Source organism: Eleginops maclovinus, chromosome 14 (assembly GCF_036324505.1).
Source record: "Eleginops maclovinus isolate JMC-PN-2008 ecotype Puerto Natales chromosome 14, JC_Emac_rtc_rv5, whole genome shotgun sequence".
Lineage (NCBI taxonomy): Eukaryota > Metazoa > Chordata > Actinopteri > Perciformes > Eleginopidae > Eleginops > Eleginops maclovinus.
In genome coordinates, this window is record NC_086362.1 from 3,517,203 (window position 1) to 3,535,318 (window position 18,116).

Sequence of the window (18,116 nt, forward strand, 5' to 3'; positions counted from 1 at the left end):
ATCCTGGCTGCTAATTCACACACTTAAAAATTATAAAAGTGTTATAGTAAAAGGTTTCCATTTGAGAGTCACATTATTGCACAATCGTTGTGTTAACCAAAAGCAACCATACAAAGCCCCGCAACAGGAAATACCACATTGCTCGAGTGTATGCGTGGAAATGAAACTAAATCCAGTCAGGAGTTCAACGGGCCTTTCACAATAAGTGACTAGTCCGTCGGGGAGGAGTATTTAAACAAAAGCAAACCATACAAAGCCCCACAACAGGAAATACCACATTGCTCGAGTGTATGCGTGGAAATGAAACTAAATCCAGTCAGGAGTTCAACGGGCCTTTCACAATGAGTGACTAGTCCGTCGGGGAGGAGTATTTAAACATCTGCACTGCAGCTTTCTGCATTGCACTCTGCTTCTCATTGGGATCAGGACGCTCGACATGACGCAAATAAGTAAGAGCATACTGATATTACACATCATTGTACATTTAAAACATGTTAAGTAGAAAAAAGGGAATCACACATTGGAAATACCTACTATTGTTTACAGTAGTTGCTTTTATAGCATTAGCATGACAGACAATTAAAGGAGAAATACAGTTTATTTTGAATGTAATTGAACATTGAATAGTAGTTTATATTTGATAAATATTTTTCCATAAGGAGAAGAATTTAACTTGTATTTAAGAAACTAAAGAAGAAAAACCTACTTTGAAAGATGTGCATAGCCAGGACATGACAGATATATAAAATATAAAAGGAATGCAGACAATCTCAGATCTTCTCTCTAAAAACCAAAATGATTTTTGCAAGAGGTTTGCACGATATGCATGTATGTGTGTTTGTTTACAGACGCTAACATGGCATACACCGTGCCGCTTGAGGAGCAGTTCAAGTGCTGCATCTGTCTTGACATCTACATCGACCCCGTCTCCATTCCATGTGGACATAACTTTTGCCTGGACTGCATCGAAGAATTCTGGGACACGAAGGACACACCTGATTGTCCGCTGTGCAAAGAGACGTTCAGCACGCGTCCACAACTCAGTATCAACCGAGGATATGCTGAAATTATTAAAACCTTACAAAGGTTTGTGATAAAAATCATCTTTTTTTCTAAGCAAACAATGAAAAGACGTCATTTAATTTGGATTTAACTGAAATCCATTCAAATCAAAAGGTCACAAAAGGAGGACGAAGACACTATGGTGCCCCACGGGAGCACGGATCAATCCCTTAACACACTGTCTGAGGCTGGCGAAATTCCATGTGACATCTGCCAAAAAGACAAGTCGCCATCGGTCAAGTCGTGCAACACTTGCCAGGTGTCTTACTGTGAAGTTCACTTCGCACCACACCTGAGGGATCCAGTGCTGCAGAGGCACCGGCTAAAGGACCCAACCCTCTTCGCCAGCAGTCACCTCTGCAGACACCACAAGCAGCCGCTGACCAAGTTCTGCAGCACAGACCAGGCGCCTGTTTGCGGAAAATGCATGGAGAAGGGACACAAACACCACCAGACCGTATGCATGGAGAGGGAGCAGAAGAGGGTCAAGGTGAGGAAACCTAATGACCGTCTTTCTTTACAACTAAAAGTACCTTCCACCTGCTGTCCTCTATGTGTTTGCATTTCTTTAGCAGAACTCAATCTCTTCACTCTGACTTGAAGCCCCTTCTTGCAAAAAGTGTAACATTCTTTGACATTTTGCAGACTTGTTTGAGGGACACAAAGTCCAGCATCAAACAGATGATCTGCGGCAGACTGAGAAAAAAGGAGGAGATAAAACAATCAGCAGATCTAAGCAAAGTAAGTTTGGATTCATGTTCTTTTGGGTACATGGTCAGGCTTGTCTGGGTTTTTTTTCGGTAATCTTACTCGTTCCTATCATTTCAATTGACAGAAAATTACAGAGCGGGAGATACAGAGCAGTGCTCAGGTCTGCAGCAAGATGATAGCTGCCATCGAGAGACACCAGGCGGATCTGGTGGAAGAGCTGGAGGAGAAGCAGCAGGAAGTAGAAAGGAGAGCCGAGGAGTTGATCGGCGAGCTGACGACGGAGATCGGAACGCTGCAGGCGAGAGCCAAAGAGCTGCACAGGCTGCTGCGCTACCAGAACCCTCTTTACCTCCTACAGGTTAGTTACCTCAACTGATTTTACATTGTTTGTCCATCTGTAACATTTCCCGAAACCATATGCATGACAAACCCATCTGTCCTCGTTTTAGAGTTTCCCGTCTGCAAGTCGTCTCCCGACCACCAGAGAGTGGTCTGAGGTGGCGGTTCACTCAGATAACTGCATGGAGACGGTGACAAGAGCCGTGTCCCAGCTTATGAATGTCTGCCAGGAACTTGTGAAAAAACTGTCTGCAGAAGGTCCGTAAAATATATCGACTTCTCAAAATGAGCAAAGATTGTTGTGAAAAACAGAGCCGGAAAATAACCTTTGGGTTCTTTGATTTTGCAGAAGCAGAAAAGATGAATCAGTATGCAGGTATGTACACCATTACGCCACCGTTGTTCCTTTCAATACTTTACTTGAACTGTGATATGTTCACATATGTATTACCTGACTCATTGTATTGTTCTTTGTTTGGGCAGTTGATGTCACTCTCGATCCTGAGACTGCTTCAGGCTGGCTGATCCTGTCTCCGGACAACAAGAAGGTATTATCAGATTTTATGATGATCAATTCAATGTGCAGAGGCAAAGTCTTCCTAAGATAACTCACAGTTCTTTGGTACGGTTAGGATCTCAGACAATTCAGCTAATGTGAGGGTTGGTTTCAAAAAAGCATGCGAGAACCAGGTGCAAAAGGTCTCTATGATATTTCTTTAGGACGATGGTAATGCTTTTGTTGCTAGTGTTTAATTTGACGGAGATCCAGAGGGTAACCATGATTGTGTTGATCCACAGGTATGCGTCAGCAGCCAGATGAAGAATACCCCAGACAATCCTCAGCGCTTTAACTCCTGCGTCTGCGTTTTGGGGAAGCAAAGCTTCACATCGGGAAGACGCTACTGGGTTGTCCAGGTGAGGAAACAAAAAGACACGCTTGAAGCTAACAGTGTACTTAGACAAAGTGTTAGGGATGATAAAAGAGTAAGGTGAGGGCTTTTTCTGATTATGTTTTCTGTACTTTCTGTTTCAGGTTGGAGATAAATCTGAGTGGGATCTTGGCTTGGCGAGGGAGTCCATCAACAGGAAGGGGGCCATCACGGTGCGTCCCAACAACGGTTACTGGGCGATCTGTCGGCGGAAAGGCAACAAATTCAGCGCCTGCGCCGGACCCTCAGTCCCCCTCCACCTCCGTGAAACTCTCCGGAAAGTGGGCGTCTTCCTGGACTACGATGAAGGGCTGGTGTCCTTCTACGACACTGATGCAAAGACCCACATTTACACTTACAGCAAGTGTGACTTCACAGAGCCCCTGTACCCCTACTTTAACCCGTGTCTTCAAGATGATGGAAAGAACACCAGCCCGTTGATCATCTGTCCTGTTGAAAGACGAGTCAGGGGAGAGCAGGACATTACCATTGAGTCAGCTCTATGAAGTGTTAGAGGAATGGATGACAAAGAAACTAAGTTCACGTATATATTATTCCTTGTACTGTAATAGTACTTCAGGAACACTGGCCTGCAACAGGTCAACGATTATTGAGTCGTAATTCTTTACAGCTTCAAAGATAGCGGCATGGTTTGTTTATATTTCCTACATTATTCTTGTTTTCTTTCATAGTTTATAATTTTGTATCATTTAAATGTTAGCAGACAATATAAATGTATGTAAATTGTGGTCTAAATATTGTTGCATTAACCAAGTAAAATCATCCCATAGAAAAAACTTCTTGAGATAAAAATTGTGAAACTGAAAATAAATGTCGAAATAAACGGTGAAATTGTGTCATTTTTTTAACCTACAAAATCTGTTTGAACATTCCAAGACAAACGGCTGACCACAGGGATTTCATCGGTTTGTCGATCGCAAATAAAGTCAATCGTCATGCAGATGATAATCAACTCTCTCTATGTAAGACCCATGAAAGCCAGCAGAGATCGGCATTTCTAGATCCAAATCAGACTTCTTTACCAGACTACTTCAGTTTGGCATTCAAGGCTCAATATATATCTTTTGGTTTCTGCTTAATATTCCAAACATTCAATACTGCACATTGGTTTTTGTCATAGTTTAGGTTAAAGCCGTTCTTTGGTTTGGTGGTATTTTGGTAGTATATAAACAACATATCTAAGAGACCAGTTTGGGTGCTCACAAAGCAATTGGTTAATATTATAAACCAAAAACCATTTTCTAATTATCATACAACCAATATAAAGCAGCAAAGGGTCAATATGCCCCCTCTTTTTTCACCCCCAGGAAAGGGTATTATTTACATCCTTTCAGTTCCACCATCCAGTTTGTCATTTCTGAGGGAAAAGAGAGGGAGGAGGAGGGAGGGGAAACAAGTACGGTAGGGGGTCGACGAGCTGTGAAAACAGAAGGAGAGTGATGCTCGTGATATGATTAAACGTCTGCTCCAACACAGGGGTCTCCTGGAGCAGAGATACAGGAGGAGATGGGAGATGAGGGAAGAGGCAGAGGAAAAGATAAAGTCGAAGGGAACAGGGAACAAGGCTCTTGGGATGCTCTGACTTTACTGAACGACGCTGGTGTCTTTATGTCGCTGCAGGGTCGACGGGGGAAGGTGGGGTATGTCTTACTACTTTTCTTAAACGGTGATATAACTTGTGCATGCTCAAAAGGTTGTTTTTGTGTAAGTGTTTGTAGTTGGGTGTGTTGCAAAGGCACTCATTGCAACTCAAACTCAATCTTTAACGAAACTAATTTATTGTTATGCATTTCAACTCTTTGACTATCGAAGGATTACTCTTTCCTGCAGTGCACGACGCTCTGAGATTATCCACTGTAATGCTCGTGCTGCTATAGTCATCTTTCTATTCATAGTGTGTTCATTGGAGTTTGTTTAAAATAATGCATATATTGGGATTATTCGAAAGGTGAAGGTGGAGAAAGAGTGGTAATGTTTACCCACAGATGGCCTCTCGGTGGTGGGATTGTGATAGTCCGCTGTACCACCCACCCCTCCCCCGCCCACCTCCTCCTGTGTCCAGCTGGCACTCACAAAGCTTCTTCCTGGCCAAAACATTACCTCAACATTTTTTCTTCTACTATTCTATTTTTTGTCCTGTTCAGCGTAATGCTTTTCCTGTACCGTACCTTGTACTGATATGAATCTTGTACGTCAGAGTAACCGACAGAAATTCCATCGTTGTTGAAAGTACATGCAGTCACACGTTTCCATTGCCATCACCATGACACAGTTTCTGATTTCATGACATTCAAGGAAAAGTGTACTTTAAATGGTCATTTTAACCACATATATTGTGTACCCTTCAAACAGGCTTGAACACTCGACAGAACTGGAATACCTTCAACTATTTTTACCCGGATCTCCTACGTGCTGTTATCCACCCTCTTGCCAGCTCATAGGCATCAATCAAGAGAGACTGCATTCCCACCTGTCAGTGCGGTTACCTGAGGACTAGCGGATTCATTCTTGTCCCATGAGATGTCTTTGGTTAAAAGTGTTCCATGGTGACATTATGATACCTTTGCTACTATAAAGTGTTTTTCAATAACACACTGAAGATTGTGGCAGCCATATTGTCACTGAGCCACGTAAAACAAAACCCACGCCCCTCATTTGGGACTATGCCCTTTCTATCGCCTCCCTTGTTGCCCTACCTTGCGCCCCGCTCAGTCATGTTCATTGGACTGCTGCTTCTGGTCAATTGGGGTCCCGAAAGGGTCAACTGCCAGAATGACACAGAGCCAATCGTATTGGAGGGAAAGTGTCTGGTGGTGTGCGACTCCACCCCGTCTGCGGAGCCATCGGGTAATGCTCTGGGCATGTCGGTGAGGTCAGGAAGCGGCAGGGTTGCGTTTTCCGCCATCCGAAACACCAACCACGAACCCTCGGAGATGAGCAACCGCACCATGACCATTTACTTTGATCAGGTGGGTTTCTGTAGGATACATGTTGTTTTTCCATACTGGTATATGACCAATAAATATTAAGTACATATGCTTTCTCGTTGGCCATTTCCATAGTTTCGCCAAAGGTCAACTCACCAAATTGCCTCAGTCCCATAAAATGGCTAAAGTTGCTTACCCATGACACTAAAATGCATAAACACATTTCAGCAGAAGTGAGATAAATGACTCCTTCATTGTTTCGCTAAATCTTCAAACCATGGCACAAAAGATTGGATTACCGTGAAGACAGACAGATTTTAAGTGTGCTGTTATTCAGGTTAAAATCAAGCAAAAAAGTAAGTGAAATGAACCTGTATGATTACTCATAATAAACACAGCATCACAAAAACATATTTTCTCGGCTTTGGCTTGCTTTTAAGTTCTTCTTGCCGCAGCTGGGCCAAACCATTAACTCCAAACCTTGTTTTTGTCCCAAAATACGCACTTTAATTAGCCAACTTAAAAAGGAGTCACAGCTAAGGAGGTGTGAGACTTGAACTGTCAGGAAACAAAAAGTCAACTGGCTTATATTTTCACCTCTTCACCATCTTTGCTTCTGATTTGAAACATAGATAAAAGGTTTGACAGCTTTTCTACAATGTTGGCTTGTGTCCACTGCATTACGCAAGACAGCGATTCACTAAACCTACTGTACACAACGACAGCACATTGCATAACTTCAGGTATTGTTAAGATCACTTTATGTTCTCGTCCGGTCACATACACCGCTCTGCATGTGTCACATCTATTGTTAAATACTGACACAGAATGGTGACGCATTGGTTTTTTAGACAATGTCTGGGAGCTGTAAAGGAAATCAGGTTGTGCTTTCAAGCCCTCTGCCAGAACACACACAGATCCTCCCTTTCTTCTTCTCCTGGCAATTATTTAGCACCGAATTTTCCATGAACACTAGATTTTTTGATCAACTATTTTCCCACTTTAATACACCATTAGGAGCTTGGCTCAGGCCTGGTTGTGTTAATAATTATCTCCTCTTCTTTTTTTAGATCCTAGTAAACGTCGGTGGGCATTTCGATCCGGCACGGAGTATCTTTGTGGCGCCTAGGAAAGGAGTCTACAGTTTCAGCTTTCATGTGGTCAAAGTTTACAACCGGCAGACAATACAAGTAAGAACACTTAAAGGAAAAGTGGTGTTACTTCTTTTGACTTCCTCCAATGCCTTACCACACCTTGGTCAAACATTTTGGGTCAATAGAAACTCAACATAATTTCCAAAATGTCAAAATTCCAATTTTAGTTTGACTTTGTTCTTTTACTCTGACAACTTGACAAGTGGAAATTATACTTCCTGGCTCACCCCAAAAGCTGTTATTGCCACTGGTCAAACCTTGTTACCAATGTTGACATTTAAACTCCTCTGCAGGGTATGAGATGTATCCCAAATCAGAACCTTTTTACAACTGCAGCATAAGTGGATGAATTAAAATGGTTGTAAAACTTCAAACTAACATTGTTATGTAATTCCATACTTTTACAGTGCCAACACGACATGTTTTCTGACCACGGTTGTCCTGCAGATGTCTCACTTGCTCTTGCTCTTCCCCTTTATTTCACAGGTGAGTTTGGTTCTCAACGGCTGGCCGGTGATTTCAGCCTTCGCAGGCGATCAGGACGTGACCAGGGAAGCTGCCACCAATGCCGGCCTGGTGATAATGGAGCGAGGGGACAAGAGTTACCTCAAACTGGAGAGGGGGAACCTGATGGGAGGGTGGAAGTACTCCACTTTCTCCGGGTTTCTAGTGTTCCCCTTGTAGATAAACATTACGTTATGTTGTTGTCGTGTGGAAGGAGCATTAACAGATGCGTTGAAGACAAACTGCAGTGAAAATGGGTGAGATCACTCAGCAACAAACAAATCATGAATGTATTTTCCGTTTATCCTTGTTTTATGACTCGGAGTACTGTGTTGTGTCGTCTATGCTTGCTATCAACGTGTGTCACCCTGTCATAGCTTTGTGATTTTGTTTTAATGCACGAAATTTGGTGGCAATAAAGAAAAGTATTGTGTCCATTCTCTTCTCGTCTCAATCCATCTACCTAGCTTTCAAACTTCATTTCAAATATTTTAAGGCGTGGGAGCATTTGAAGTACAAGTGCAATGTTGCCACGTGTGTTTTTATAATATGACAGCTTTGGCAGTAAGCTTTGTTTTTTTTGGGATGTGCATTCATACTCAGATGTAGGTAGGTCCCTTTCTCGTAAACAAAATTCCTGAAGAACGCCTTAAGGGCGTCTCTTTGAATCTATCTTCACCTTGGATTTGATGTTAAACTAATTACATCTTGGGGTCAAGGTCACTGTAACTTAACAAAACAAGGTGTCAGTAATTCCTTAGCCAATTATGACTACACTCAAATGTCTTCTAGAATAAAATGATCATTAAAAACAACAGAAGAGGCTCAACAAGACGGCCTGGCTTCTTAACTAAACACTGACATCTAAGAGTATCCAAGGACATGCAAACCATGTCCTTGGCAATGCTGGAGGTCCTCGAAAAATACCTGCAGTACAATTTACATACGCTCTATAGATCAGACAGACTGGTGTTCTATAAATAGTACACACCCTGGTGTTAGGCCAGGAGTTGTAAGGGGTAACTGAGGGCTTACAGTGCATGGATTTAGACGAACAATCCACAACTGATATCTCAAAATATAATTTACAGTAAGCATGCAAGCAAAACTGCAGCTTTTTTTGTGGTGATAAACTTAATTTAATCATATATTCTCCTGTGAGTTTGTCCTCCCGGTGGCACACGGTGTCTCTCTGTGGCGGATCCGGTGGCAGATGGAGGATTGGCAGTAGAGGAAGGGATCCGGTGCCAGGAGCCTGCTGAGTTCACACGGGACCATCTCTACCGATTAGTTTCAATGCCCGGTGCACAGCAGAGGCCTGTGTTAGCACTTTGGAGATTCGTGTCTGGAGTACGAAACATTGTAAAGACTACGAGGTTCAAAATATGTTACAAACAACCGAAAATATAAGTCATAGTGTCACCTTTTTATACCAATTCATGTTTGTTTCCCTTAAATTATAGATCAAAACAATGCATTATCCAGCTTTTTCTGGAAAAACATGTCTTATATCATACGCTTGCAGTAGTAACAGAGGTGATTTGTTGGGAATATTTGGACAAACACATTTAGGTGTCGATGTAAGACGCGATAGCTGAACAGAAAGCCATGAGCGCCACCTGCAGACGCTCCAGGAAAGGTACTTCCTGCTCTAACTGACAGATTGACAGAGGACAAACATGGCACCATGATAACATCTTAAATAAAGAAATGAAGGGACTGTATTACAATGATTGCAGTGGGGATATTATATATATTATTTTTAGAGCAAGACTTTTCAAAGGTGCGTAGGAAACAAGGGCGACCTCCTCACATTTGAGAAGCTAGAAGCAGAGGATTTTGACCTATATATGATAAAGCAATTGTCAGAAATTACTGAAAAATTGCTTTTTACTGCAATTTGATATTCATCACTCACAGTCAATGTCATATTCTTCTAACACTGGTCAATAACCCCAATTCTTTCAGTTTACCTTCCTTTAAAATGAAAGCGAAAAGTAGCAAAGTAGCAGTGGCCAAGTCAGTAGGGGCTTGGACTGGGAATCGTAGGGTCGCCGGTTCAAGTCCCCGAACAGACTTGAAATACGGAAAGTGGACTGCTACTTGGAGAGGTCCCAGTTCACCTCCTAGGCCCTGCTGTGGTGCCCTTGAGCAAGGCACCGGGCATCTCCAATCCCCCCTCCCCATTGCTCCCCGGGCGCTGCACAATAGCTGCCCACTGCTCCTAGTACTAGGATGGGTTAAATGCAGAGGACCAATTTCACTGTGTGTGCTCTGCTGTGTGCATGCATGTGACTAATAAAGAGGGTTTCATCCTCCGATTCTATCAAGAAGCATAAAAGTGTCACACAGGAATAAATAAAACTCCCACAACATTTGAGTAAAAACATATAATTTATTAACACCTTTAAGTTAAATTAAACAGTCCTTTTAGAGGAATACAATCCCTACGTTCTTCATGTTTATACTGTCCAGAACTCTTGGGATATTTTGAATGTTGTTTCATTGTTAATACATCCAATAATCCCATCCCAGAGAAGATAAGTATCCTTCATGGTATTATTTTTTTGGCATACTACAAAACAATGTCAAGTTGCAAAATCCAGGGAAACATCGTGTACACACTTCTGTTTAAATTCCACTTCCTGTTTGATCTTTTCGTTATTTCAAAATGTTTATACAATGGTGGAAACATTTTTCTTGTCTGCATTTGATGACCTTGTAAATATACCCACAAGGGGATGCATTAGAAGAAAATACAGCAACAGCATTTGCACTATCCAAACACAGCCATAGTTGAGGAACAATAACACTGTAGCCTAACAAACTCAATTAATTACCATCAGTCATTATGATGATTTTTGGCACCTTGACCTGTGGATATCTGTTGACACAGTTGAGAGAAAAACCATATGACTTGGCTCACATTTAAAATGCTGACTGGGCAAAAGACAGGTGTGAAATGTTGTCATTGGCTTAACATGTCCTATGAGAAGAAGCACAATAAATACAACCCCCCCCCCCCCCCTCGCTTTATAAAGGCCTACAGCTATGCATTCAGACAGGGAGCTTCCCTTACAAAAAATGATCTTCCTGTTGTGCAAGAAAGGATAAATCATGCACGGAAAACTGTGAGATTAGAGAACTGAGAATAAAAAAGGGTATCTAGCTTCCCGTCTTGTCCCTCCAGTTTCCTGGGTGTGACGGCTGGTAGGGGACTGTAGGCGGCGCTGTAGGGTGCCGTTTCCTGTCCCTGGGTTCGTTGATGTACATGGTGTTGTTGTTGCCCACCTGAATCCCGGTTACATTGCTGCCGTGTATTTGGACTCCAGGTGAAGGGTGGCTTAAACTGTCGGGGGTGGAAAATTGACGCTGCAGATACAAGAATTAAAAGAGTGAAACACTTCAGCAGTTGAGTTGTAAAGAGGACATTTTCAGGTTGGTATTTGTATTCTGCTTTAAGGTTCAAAAAGCTCTTTAGTTTCTCCTCCTGCCTTTGCAGCTGGCCGGCTCTGTTGTGATTGGTCAATCGCTTAAGCAAGGTCCCGCCCCTCAGCCTATCACAGTGTGTTGGAGCGCTAGCCAATAGAAGCACTGACTGTGACATAGTGACGTCTCTCTGGAGGGAACCCTGGGATTTTAGCCTTTGCAGACCATTTACATGCACACAAACCTATATTACACACTACAGGAGAACCCCAAGGAAGCGTATAAGGGCCTCTTTAAATGTGTGTCTCTAATAAGGGCTGTGTTCTTGAGAATTTATCTGAAACATTAAGAACTGCAACAGAAGGATTTCATTGTTTTAATTAAACTGGTTTAAGACAAAAAATTAAAGCCCACCTGGAACTGGGAAGACAGGTTGTGGCTAAAATCTTTCTGGTAAGATTTTTCTTTTTCTTTTTGAGACGACCTCCCGGTTGAAAGTGACGTCGGTGAGGATTGAATGGGGCAAACAGAAGACACCTTCACTCTGTCTTTTGTCGACGGGCGGCTCTCTTCATCATAACATGCGCTCGAAGGTCGGGATGAAGGTTTATCTGAAAGGGAAAGGCATTCAACTGCAAACACTAACCCGTGATATGTTTGTAAGTTGTCATTTTTGCAGCTTTTATGTCAACTTCCTTTTTACCTTGGACTCTTGATTTTTCTCTCCGACTCACAGGCCAACCACCAGCCACTTCCTGTAACAGGTATGTGAAAGTTTGACTGTAAACACACCATTAAAACCACCTTTAATCACCAGTTTTGCAAACACATTTTGCATAATAGTTAATAACTGTATCAAAATCAGCACTTAAACGCTCAGAATTCAAGTTGATCATATGATGTTTGGTTTGCTTAATAATCACATATTTCAACTTAGCACTGAAGGGGGTTTTACATTCACTCTTCTCTGTGAAATTTCCCTGGGCCAACAGGAAGTGATACGTAATATTTTACTGCAGCAGCAGCAGCAGAAAAACAACATGTGTAGAATCAAACACCACAGCATTTGCCAATTTGGGTCAACAGGAACTGAGATGAATAACATCGACACTCTCCAAGAAACAGAAAGTGTCTCCATTAAGGATAGCCTTTCTGTGAAGCTATATCAAACATTTCTGGGTGTATTATCTCTCGGTCTGAATCTCACCTGAACTGGCGGGCGACCTGTCGGCACATCGATGTTCCTTTCTTGAAAACATTCCCTCGCTGCAGAAAAGAGGCCACATATAATGATGTAAAATACGAATGCTTGTGCTTTAAAATGACATTTCGGTCTATTTGAACTCATTCAGTCAAAGAAACCATATTGGTATAAGTGGTGGGTAAAACGCAGACCTGAAGGATTGGTTATATGAGTACTTTCGACCTGCTCACTCAATCGTTCTGCTTCCTTTTGCTCCTGGAAAGAGGAAGAGGAAGACAATGATTGAAAGATATTGCTGCATCATGTCAGCATAAGTCCGAAGAAGAGATTTGTCCCTCACCAGCTTTATCAGCTCTTCATGGACGGCATCATTTATCCCATGTTTGTGCATCTTATAGAGTTCTTCGGACTCAGTGGTACAGTCTGCAAACAACATAGAGAAAGGATGTGTAAGTCAAGGCGACATTTCCTGTGATATTCCAACAAATGACGGAGTTTCCTTACCACGGGCGGAGGGTCTTTCTTGGGGTGTTTGGTGCCAGCATCTCTTCATGAGCTCCATCAGTCCCGTTAGCCCTGCCAGCCCCGCGGCCAGATCCTGGATCTCATCCAGCGATGGACGGTCTCCCTCCGGGATGCGAAACCGCACTAAGGCGGACCCTGCATCTACAGTGGAGAAGGTATTTGACAATCGTAAGGGATGGCCTGCTCTGCTCTCAAGCCTTGACAGCTGTACTATCTTTTTGGCTGCACCCTAAAGATTGTTGACATCCTCTTGGACCCGTCATTGTTTTTATATATAGGGACATGCTCTTTTCTTGCATTTCGACCGCCTATGTTGTTGTTATCTAATCCATAAACACAACCTGTCTGTCTAGCCTGGGAGAGGGATCCGTTCTCCAAGGTTTCTAACATTGATTCCCCATTAATTGTTGCTTTTCTTGGGAGTTTTTGTTCTATAGGATGCCGAGGTGTGTGTTGTATGCTGTACACACTGTAGACAAATGTGTATTGTGTGATATTGGGCTATAAAAATGTAACTTGATGGATTGATTGAAGGGATAAAAAGGGCTACAGAGGTTAAGGATTTGAGTCACTTACGTGCGTATGGTTGTTTCCCTGTGACGATGGACCATAAGATCATACCATAACTGAAAGAGAGACCGTCAGATGCCAGGATTACAATTCATATTGCACATTTGAAACCTGACACGCGTTCAATAACGACAACTAACACCAAGTTTGGAAGTGTTAAGCGTTTGGATACCTAGGAGTTTGATTTGTACCTGTAAATATCAGAGGCTTTGGTCGGGCTGTAGGATAACTTGAAGGCCTCCGGGGGCATGTAGCTGGTCGTCCCACCTTCCTCCCCGCTGGTCTTCTTGGAAACCCGCGAGATGCTTTTTTGAAACCGGGCGAGGCCAAAATCTGTGAGCTGGAGAGAAAGTGTGCACGGAGAGAAGATAGGTATAAGGGCACAAGAGTCAATAATGGACAGCGGAGGAAGAGTACCATCATTACACATTTGAGGTACTATAAAACCCAACAGATACAAAGATTCTTATGATCGGAAATGGGAAATAAAAGGGTTAAGTTCATTTGTAATGGCCGTCAATATAAGGGATTTATTTGGTTAGTTATTTCCTTCATTATATATATCAATTATTGTATTTTTCCGTCTATTTTTCAGGATGGATCGTTACTTCTTTTGATTTTTTATCTGTATGTCTTCTTAAATTGCAAATAAATAAACAAATAAAAAGGAAAAATTGTGAAATTATTCGTAAAATTTGGATGTAACTTCCCTTTGTATTTTATATATCATTGCTTGACGATAAGTGCATGTTAGATGTGATGCATTAAAGTCATCAAGCTGCATTTATCTACTTTTCGGAAAACTTTCCTCCTACTGATGCTTAATGAAGTTAGAAAGCTAGAAAATGCATCGTCACAATTCCAAACACAGAGCAGTTTCTCTGAGACAATCGTGGAAAACTTCACGTTTTAGGTGCAAACGAGTGAGGATTTTACAGAGTGTTGAGCCATATAACAACGTAAAGAAAGCAGGACTCACCTTGGCGTTGAGAGCGCAGTCCAGCAGCACGTTGCTGGGCTTCAGGTCCAGGTGGAGCAGGGGGGGGTCCATGGTGTGGAGATAGTTCATACCCTGAGCGATTTGATGAGCCAGTCTGAAGACGAGCGGCCAGGGAGGAGCGCCACCTGGGTATTCCTGTAAAAGTGTTTCCATTTACTACATGTATAAAGACAGTGGCCTTTTGGTCTATTAATACAAGCATTATTTAGTTCAAAATAAAATAGATAAATGTATTTTCTTTACAATATGACAATGAAAAGGACATTTGATATTCCATGTTCAAAGACTTAACCTGCTGTTCAGGGGACAATATGTAAACATGTTCAATTTGAAATGCAATGCAAAACAAAGCCTACTTCTCCATCTGTACAGACATTATTTAAGCGACACATGTGTAACCTTTTGAACATTAAACTGCATTTAACCTTTCCTTTTAATAAGACCTAACCTGCCGTGCACAATATTTAAACATGCACATCCTCCAACAGAATTAGAATTGTTTTCTTTGACCCCAATGGGCTTCCATAGTTTATTTTTATCTTAATTTACATCCCATTTGTTTGTGTGTGTGTGTGTGTGTGTGTGTGTGTGTGTGTGTGTGTGTGGGACAAACAGGGTGACCGAAAAGGCACAACAACAAATAGAATACAAACATAAAATAGTACAAGTGTTTACCTGCAGGTACGCCAGGGACCCTCTCTCCATGTACTCCATCACCAGACCCAGCGTTGTGGACTGGGCGTTGGGTGGTAATCCCATAAAGAGCCCTCGGACCAGAATAACATGCGGGCTGCTTGCTTGGCACATCATCTCGATCTCATGTCGCAAATGGTGATTCTTCCTGTTTGGGTATTTGTGAAATGATCAGCCATTTACGCAAGTCTTTTTAGACTTTAGTGGACAGAACAAAGTGTATTTTGTCAAATTGCATCGGAATCTTTCGGCTTAATTCACCAAAAGTTAGTATTAAATAATGCTTGATAAACATTTCAGAAAACGTAAAAGATAATTATCTTAATGGTAATCCTAAGGACCCCACACTGCCCCTTTTGGAAATCACCTAGGGAGGTTTCATGGTGATATATTTCAGTTTTAAACCCTATTTATCTAAAGAGCCATGCAAATTGTATATTTTTTTAGGGTGTTTCTCCGAGACAGACATCCCCCGTACAGTATCTATACTTAGTAATTCATTGATCATTCATAGCCTCTTTTATTAATGGTTAAAATGTAAGAAATATTTGGTTGTTTCGATACAAAAAAGTATAAAAAATCCCCCTCATAAAAGCCTTTAACTTTATCCAAATTAAACCTGGCATTATCCAATGTGCATAACAAACATTGGACCAGACGGTGGCTCATTTGCATGTTTTAACCATAACTCTTAATTACTTACCCGTCGTCCTTGTAAAGCAGTTTAATGGCCACATCGCAGGCCCACTCCTGATGCCGGGCTTTGTAGATTTGTCCGAAACCCCCCGAGCCGATTTGCTTCCAGCCCACGAGACTGGAGTCTTTGATAAGTATGGGAGTCAAACAGGACATTGCCATGGTTCCCTGGAGGAGGAAGTTATATCAAAGGTAAAATGCTTTGCTTCCAGAGGAATTCATTGAATTGGTCCTCTAAAATAAAGAGGATCTTAGCAGTCACTCGCTCAGCTTTAATTCCTGGATTTGTCCACTCTTCGTTAAAGGGACTTTAATCTCAAATCTGTTTTTACAAAGGAAATGTGAGTTATCCCACTCAAATCTTGGACTAGAATGACACTGCCCGGCCAAAAAAAAGGTCACCAGCCTGTGGGGGCAATGCTATGATCTGGGGTTGCTGCAGTTGGTCTGGTCTAGGTTCAAAGAATGAGGTCAGCTGACTCCCTGAATATACTGAAGGACCAGGTTATTCCATCAATGGATTTCTTCTCCCCTGATGGCACGGGCATGATCCAAGAGGACAATGCCAGGATCCATCGGGCTCAGATTGTGAAAGAGTGGTTCAGGGAGCATGAGACATCATTTTCACACATGGATCGGCCCCCCAGAGTCCAGACCTGAACCCCATTGAGAATCTTTGGGATGTGCTGGAGGAGACTTTGCGCAGTGGTCCGAATCTCCCGTCATCAATACAAGATCTTGGCAAAAAATTAAGACAGAAGTAAATGTTGTGACGTTGCAGAAGCTCGTGGAAACGATGCCACAGCGAATGCGTGCCAAAGCTAAAGGCGGTCCAACGAATAGTAGAGTGTGGGACCTCTTTTTTAGGCCAGGCAGTGTATGATGTGGCATTTGGAACATTAAGGGAGACAAAAATGTAAATAAGAACTGTTTTTCTTTGGATGTTGCTTTTGCTGTGAAGGAACACTTTATTTAAAAGTATTAATAAATATGTTTAAAAACTAAATATAGCTATTACTCTAACAGGTACGCAATGTACTTTATCATTACAAATGTATGTCTTACTTGATACAATATAAATATATTCCTACTCAGATAACACATTTAAACGAAATAAAATAAAAGGACAAAAAGGAGAGAAACATTACCATCATTTCCCATTTCTCATGTCTTGTTTGACACTGAAAATATAAAGGTATTTGAATATATAGAAATGCTCTACGTGAGAACCTGAAATAGTGAGTTATTATCCTAAAATCATATCTGAATATCTGTGTTCTTCTCATGTGGTTTTCACATGTTTACTGTGGTTTCATATCAGCACCGTTTACTGACATTTAACCTCAGCCAACAGGAATCCACATTTTCTGTTTCTGATACTCACTCATTATCTTATCCATTATACGACGGTTTATTTTGTCCACTTCCTTGAACGCTTCACACTTAGTTAAAAAGTTCAAAAAGGTTAAATCTATCCGATAAACACATCAGATGTCAGACTGTAGAAACAAACTCAAACTTAAAAACATAAGTTTAAGAGCTGCCTTAAATACACGATTTCACTTCAAGTCTAAATGTACTTTGTTCTCACTCAGTTGTTTTATTCATGAACCTTCATTGTTATAACTTTTATTACTTTCAGTTTATGAAACGTACAATTTGACATTATCGATTCAATAAAAGGTTCATTATCTAATCAAATCCACTTTCAATTCTACCTTATCTTAAGTCACGATTCTAAGCAAGGATAGCTTTAACTTTATTTATACCAACTGACAAGATCAATTTTTGTCGACTCGTGTTTTCAAGGCAGCAATTGAACTTCAAATGAAGTAAACTACTGTTTTCTATATCTATCTCTAGTTATAATGACAAGTTCACAAGTTTCCTGAAACTTCTTCTTGACCCAACTTAGAAACTCGGTGGTGTCTTCATTTTTTCCGCGGCTGTATATGTGAAAACTAACACAGGATAAAGAAGTAAAACAACAACGACATTTTCCTGATGAGCTCAAACCACTCAGACACCAACAAAAATACCAAGGTGATTTTTTTTCCAAATGGGGAAACCACTCACCCTTAGAAATGTACCTTCATTATCATTCAACCGGTGCCGATGAACGTGAATGAAAATCCTGTTGCTCATTAAGAGACTTTCTACTGTCAGCAGCAGTTCTGGTTCCACTTCAACTAGAGGAAAATACTGAAGTGAAAGTAATTTCTACTTCTGCTTCTGCTCTGCCCTGCAAACTGGCAAGTGAGAAAACGGTTCTAGTTTTTTAACCCTGTGTGTGTATTATTTTTGTATTTTCTATTGGATTGGTTTTAGGATTATTATTTTGTAATACTTTAA

General features: G+C 41.5%; 3 protein-coding genes across 6 annotated transcripts; 2 read left to right on the top strand and 1 right to left on the bottom strand.

Moving 5' to 3' along the window:
* Positions 1-244: 244 nt before the first annotated feature.
* LOC134875915 (E3 ubiquitin-protein ligase TRIM39-like) lies at positions 245-3,898 on the top strand. 2 transcript variants are annotated; one of them, XM_063900654.1, is made up of 10 exons: positions 245-449; positions 849-1,086; positions 1,177-1,552; positions 1,708-1,803; positions 1,898-2,131; positions 2,223-2,370; positions 2,462-2,488; positions 2,596-2,660; positions 2,911-3,027; positions 3,146-3,898. In XM_063900654.1, the coding sequence occupies exons 1-10, from the start codon at positions 437-439 to the stop codon at positions 3,545-3,547; spliced, it is 1,716 nt and encodes a 571-aa protein (XP_063756724.1). In that variant the 5' UTR covers positions 245-436; the 3' UTR covers positions 3,548-3,898. The 2 variants fall into 2 exon arrangements, with proteins under 2 accessions (XP_063756724.1, XP_063756723.1); XM_063900653.1 differs by having other exon boundaries at positions 382-1,086.
* Positions 3,899-4,448: 550 nt separating this feature from the next.
* Positions 4,449-8,087, top strand: si:dkeyp-74b6.2 (cerebellin-1). Of its 2 annotated transcripts, none has more exons than XM_063901339.1 (4): positions 4,449-4,702; positions 5,415-6,031; positions 7,060-7,179; positions 7,630-8,087. In XM_063901339.1, the coding sequence occupies exons 2-4, from the start codon at positions 5,726-5,728 to the stop codon at positions 7,825-7,827; spliced, it is 624 nt and encodes a 207-aa protein (XP_063757409.1). In that variant the 5' UTR covers positions 4,449-4,702; positions 5,415-5,725; the 3' UTR covers positions 7,828-8,087. The 2 variants fall into 2 exon arrangements, with proteins under 2 accessions (XP_063757409.1, XP_063757410.1); XM_063901340.1 differs by having other exon boundaries at positions 4,452-4,697.
* Positions 8,088-10,022: 1,935 nt separating this feature from the next.
* Positions 10,023-17,976, bottom strand: ripk3 (receptor-interacting serine-threonine kinase 3). 2 transcript variants are annotated; one of them, XM_063901003.1, is made up of 13 exons: positions 17,841-17,976; positions 15,772-15,932; positions 15,051-15,216; positions 14,355-14,510; positions 13,567-13,715; positions 13,382-13,431; positions 12,785-12,946; positions 12,621-12,703; positions 12,472-12,535; positions 12,284-12,342; positions 11,780-11,831; positions 11,491-11,687; positions 10,023-11,019 (listed from the first exon to the last, which is right to left on the bottom strand). In XM_063901003.1, exons 1-13 carry the CDS (start codon positions 17,907-17,909, stop codon positions 10,813-10,815), a joined length of 1,575 nt encoding a protein of 524 aa, XP_063757073.1. In that variant the 5' UTR covers positions 17,910-17,976; the 3' UTR covers positions 10,023-10,812. The 2 variants fall into 2 exon arrangements, with proteins under 2 accessions (XP_063757073.1, XP_063757074.1); XM_063901004.1 differs by having other exon boundaries at positions 17,855-17,972.
* Positions 17,977-18,116: the final 140 nt, after the last annotated feature.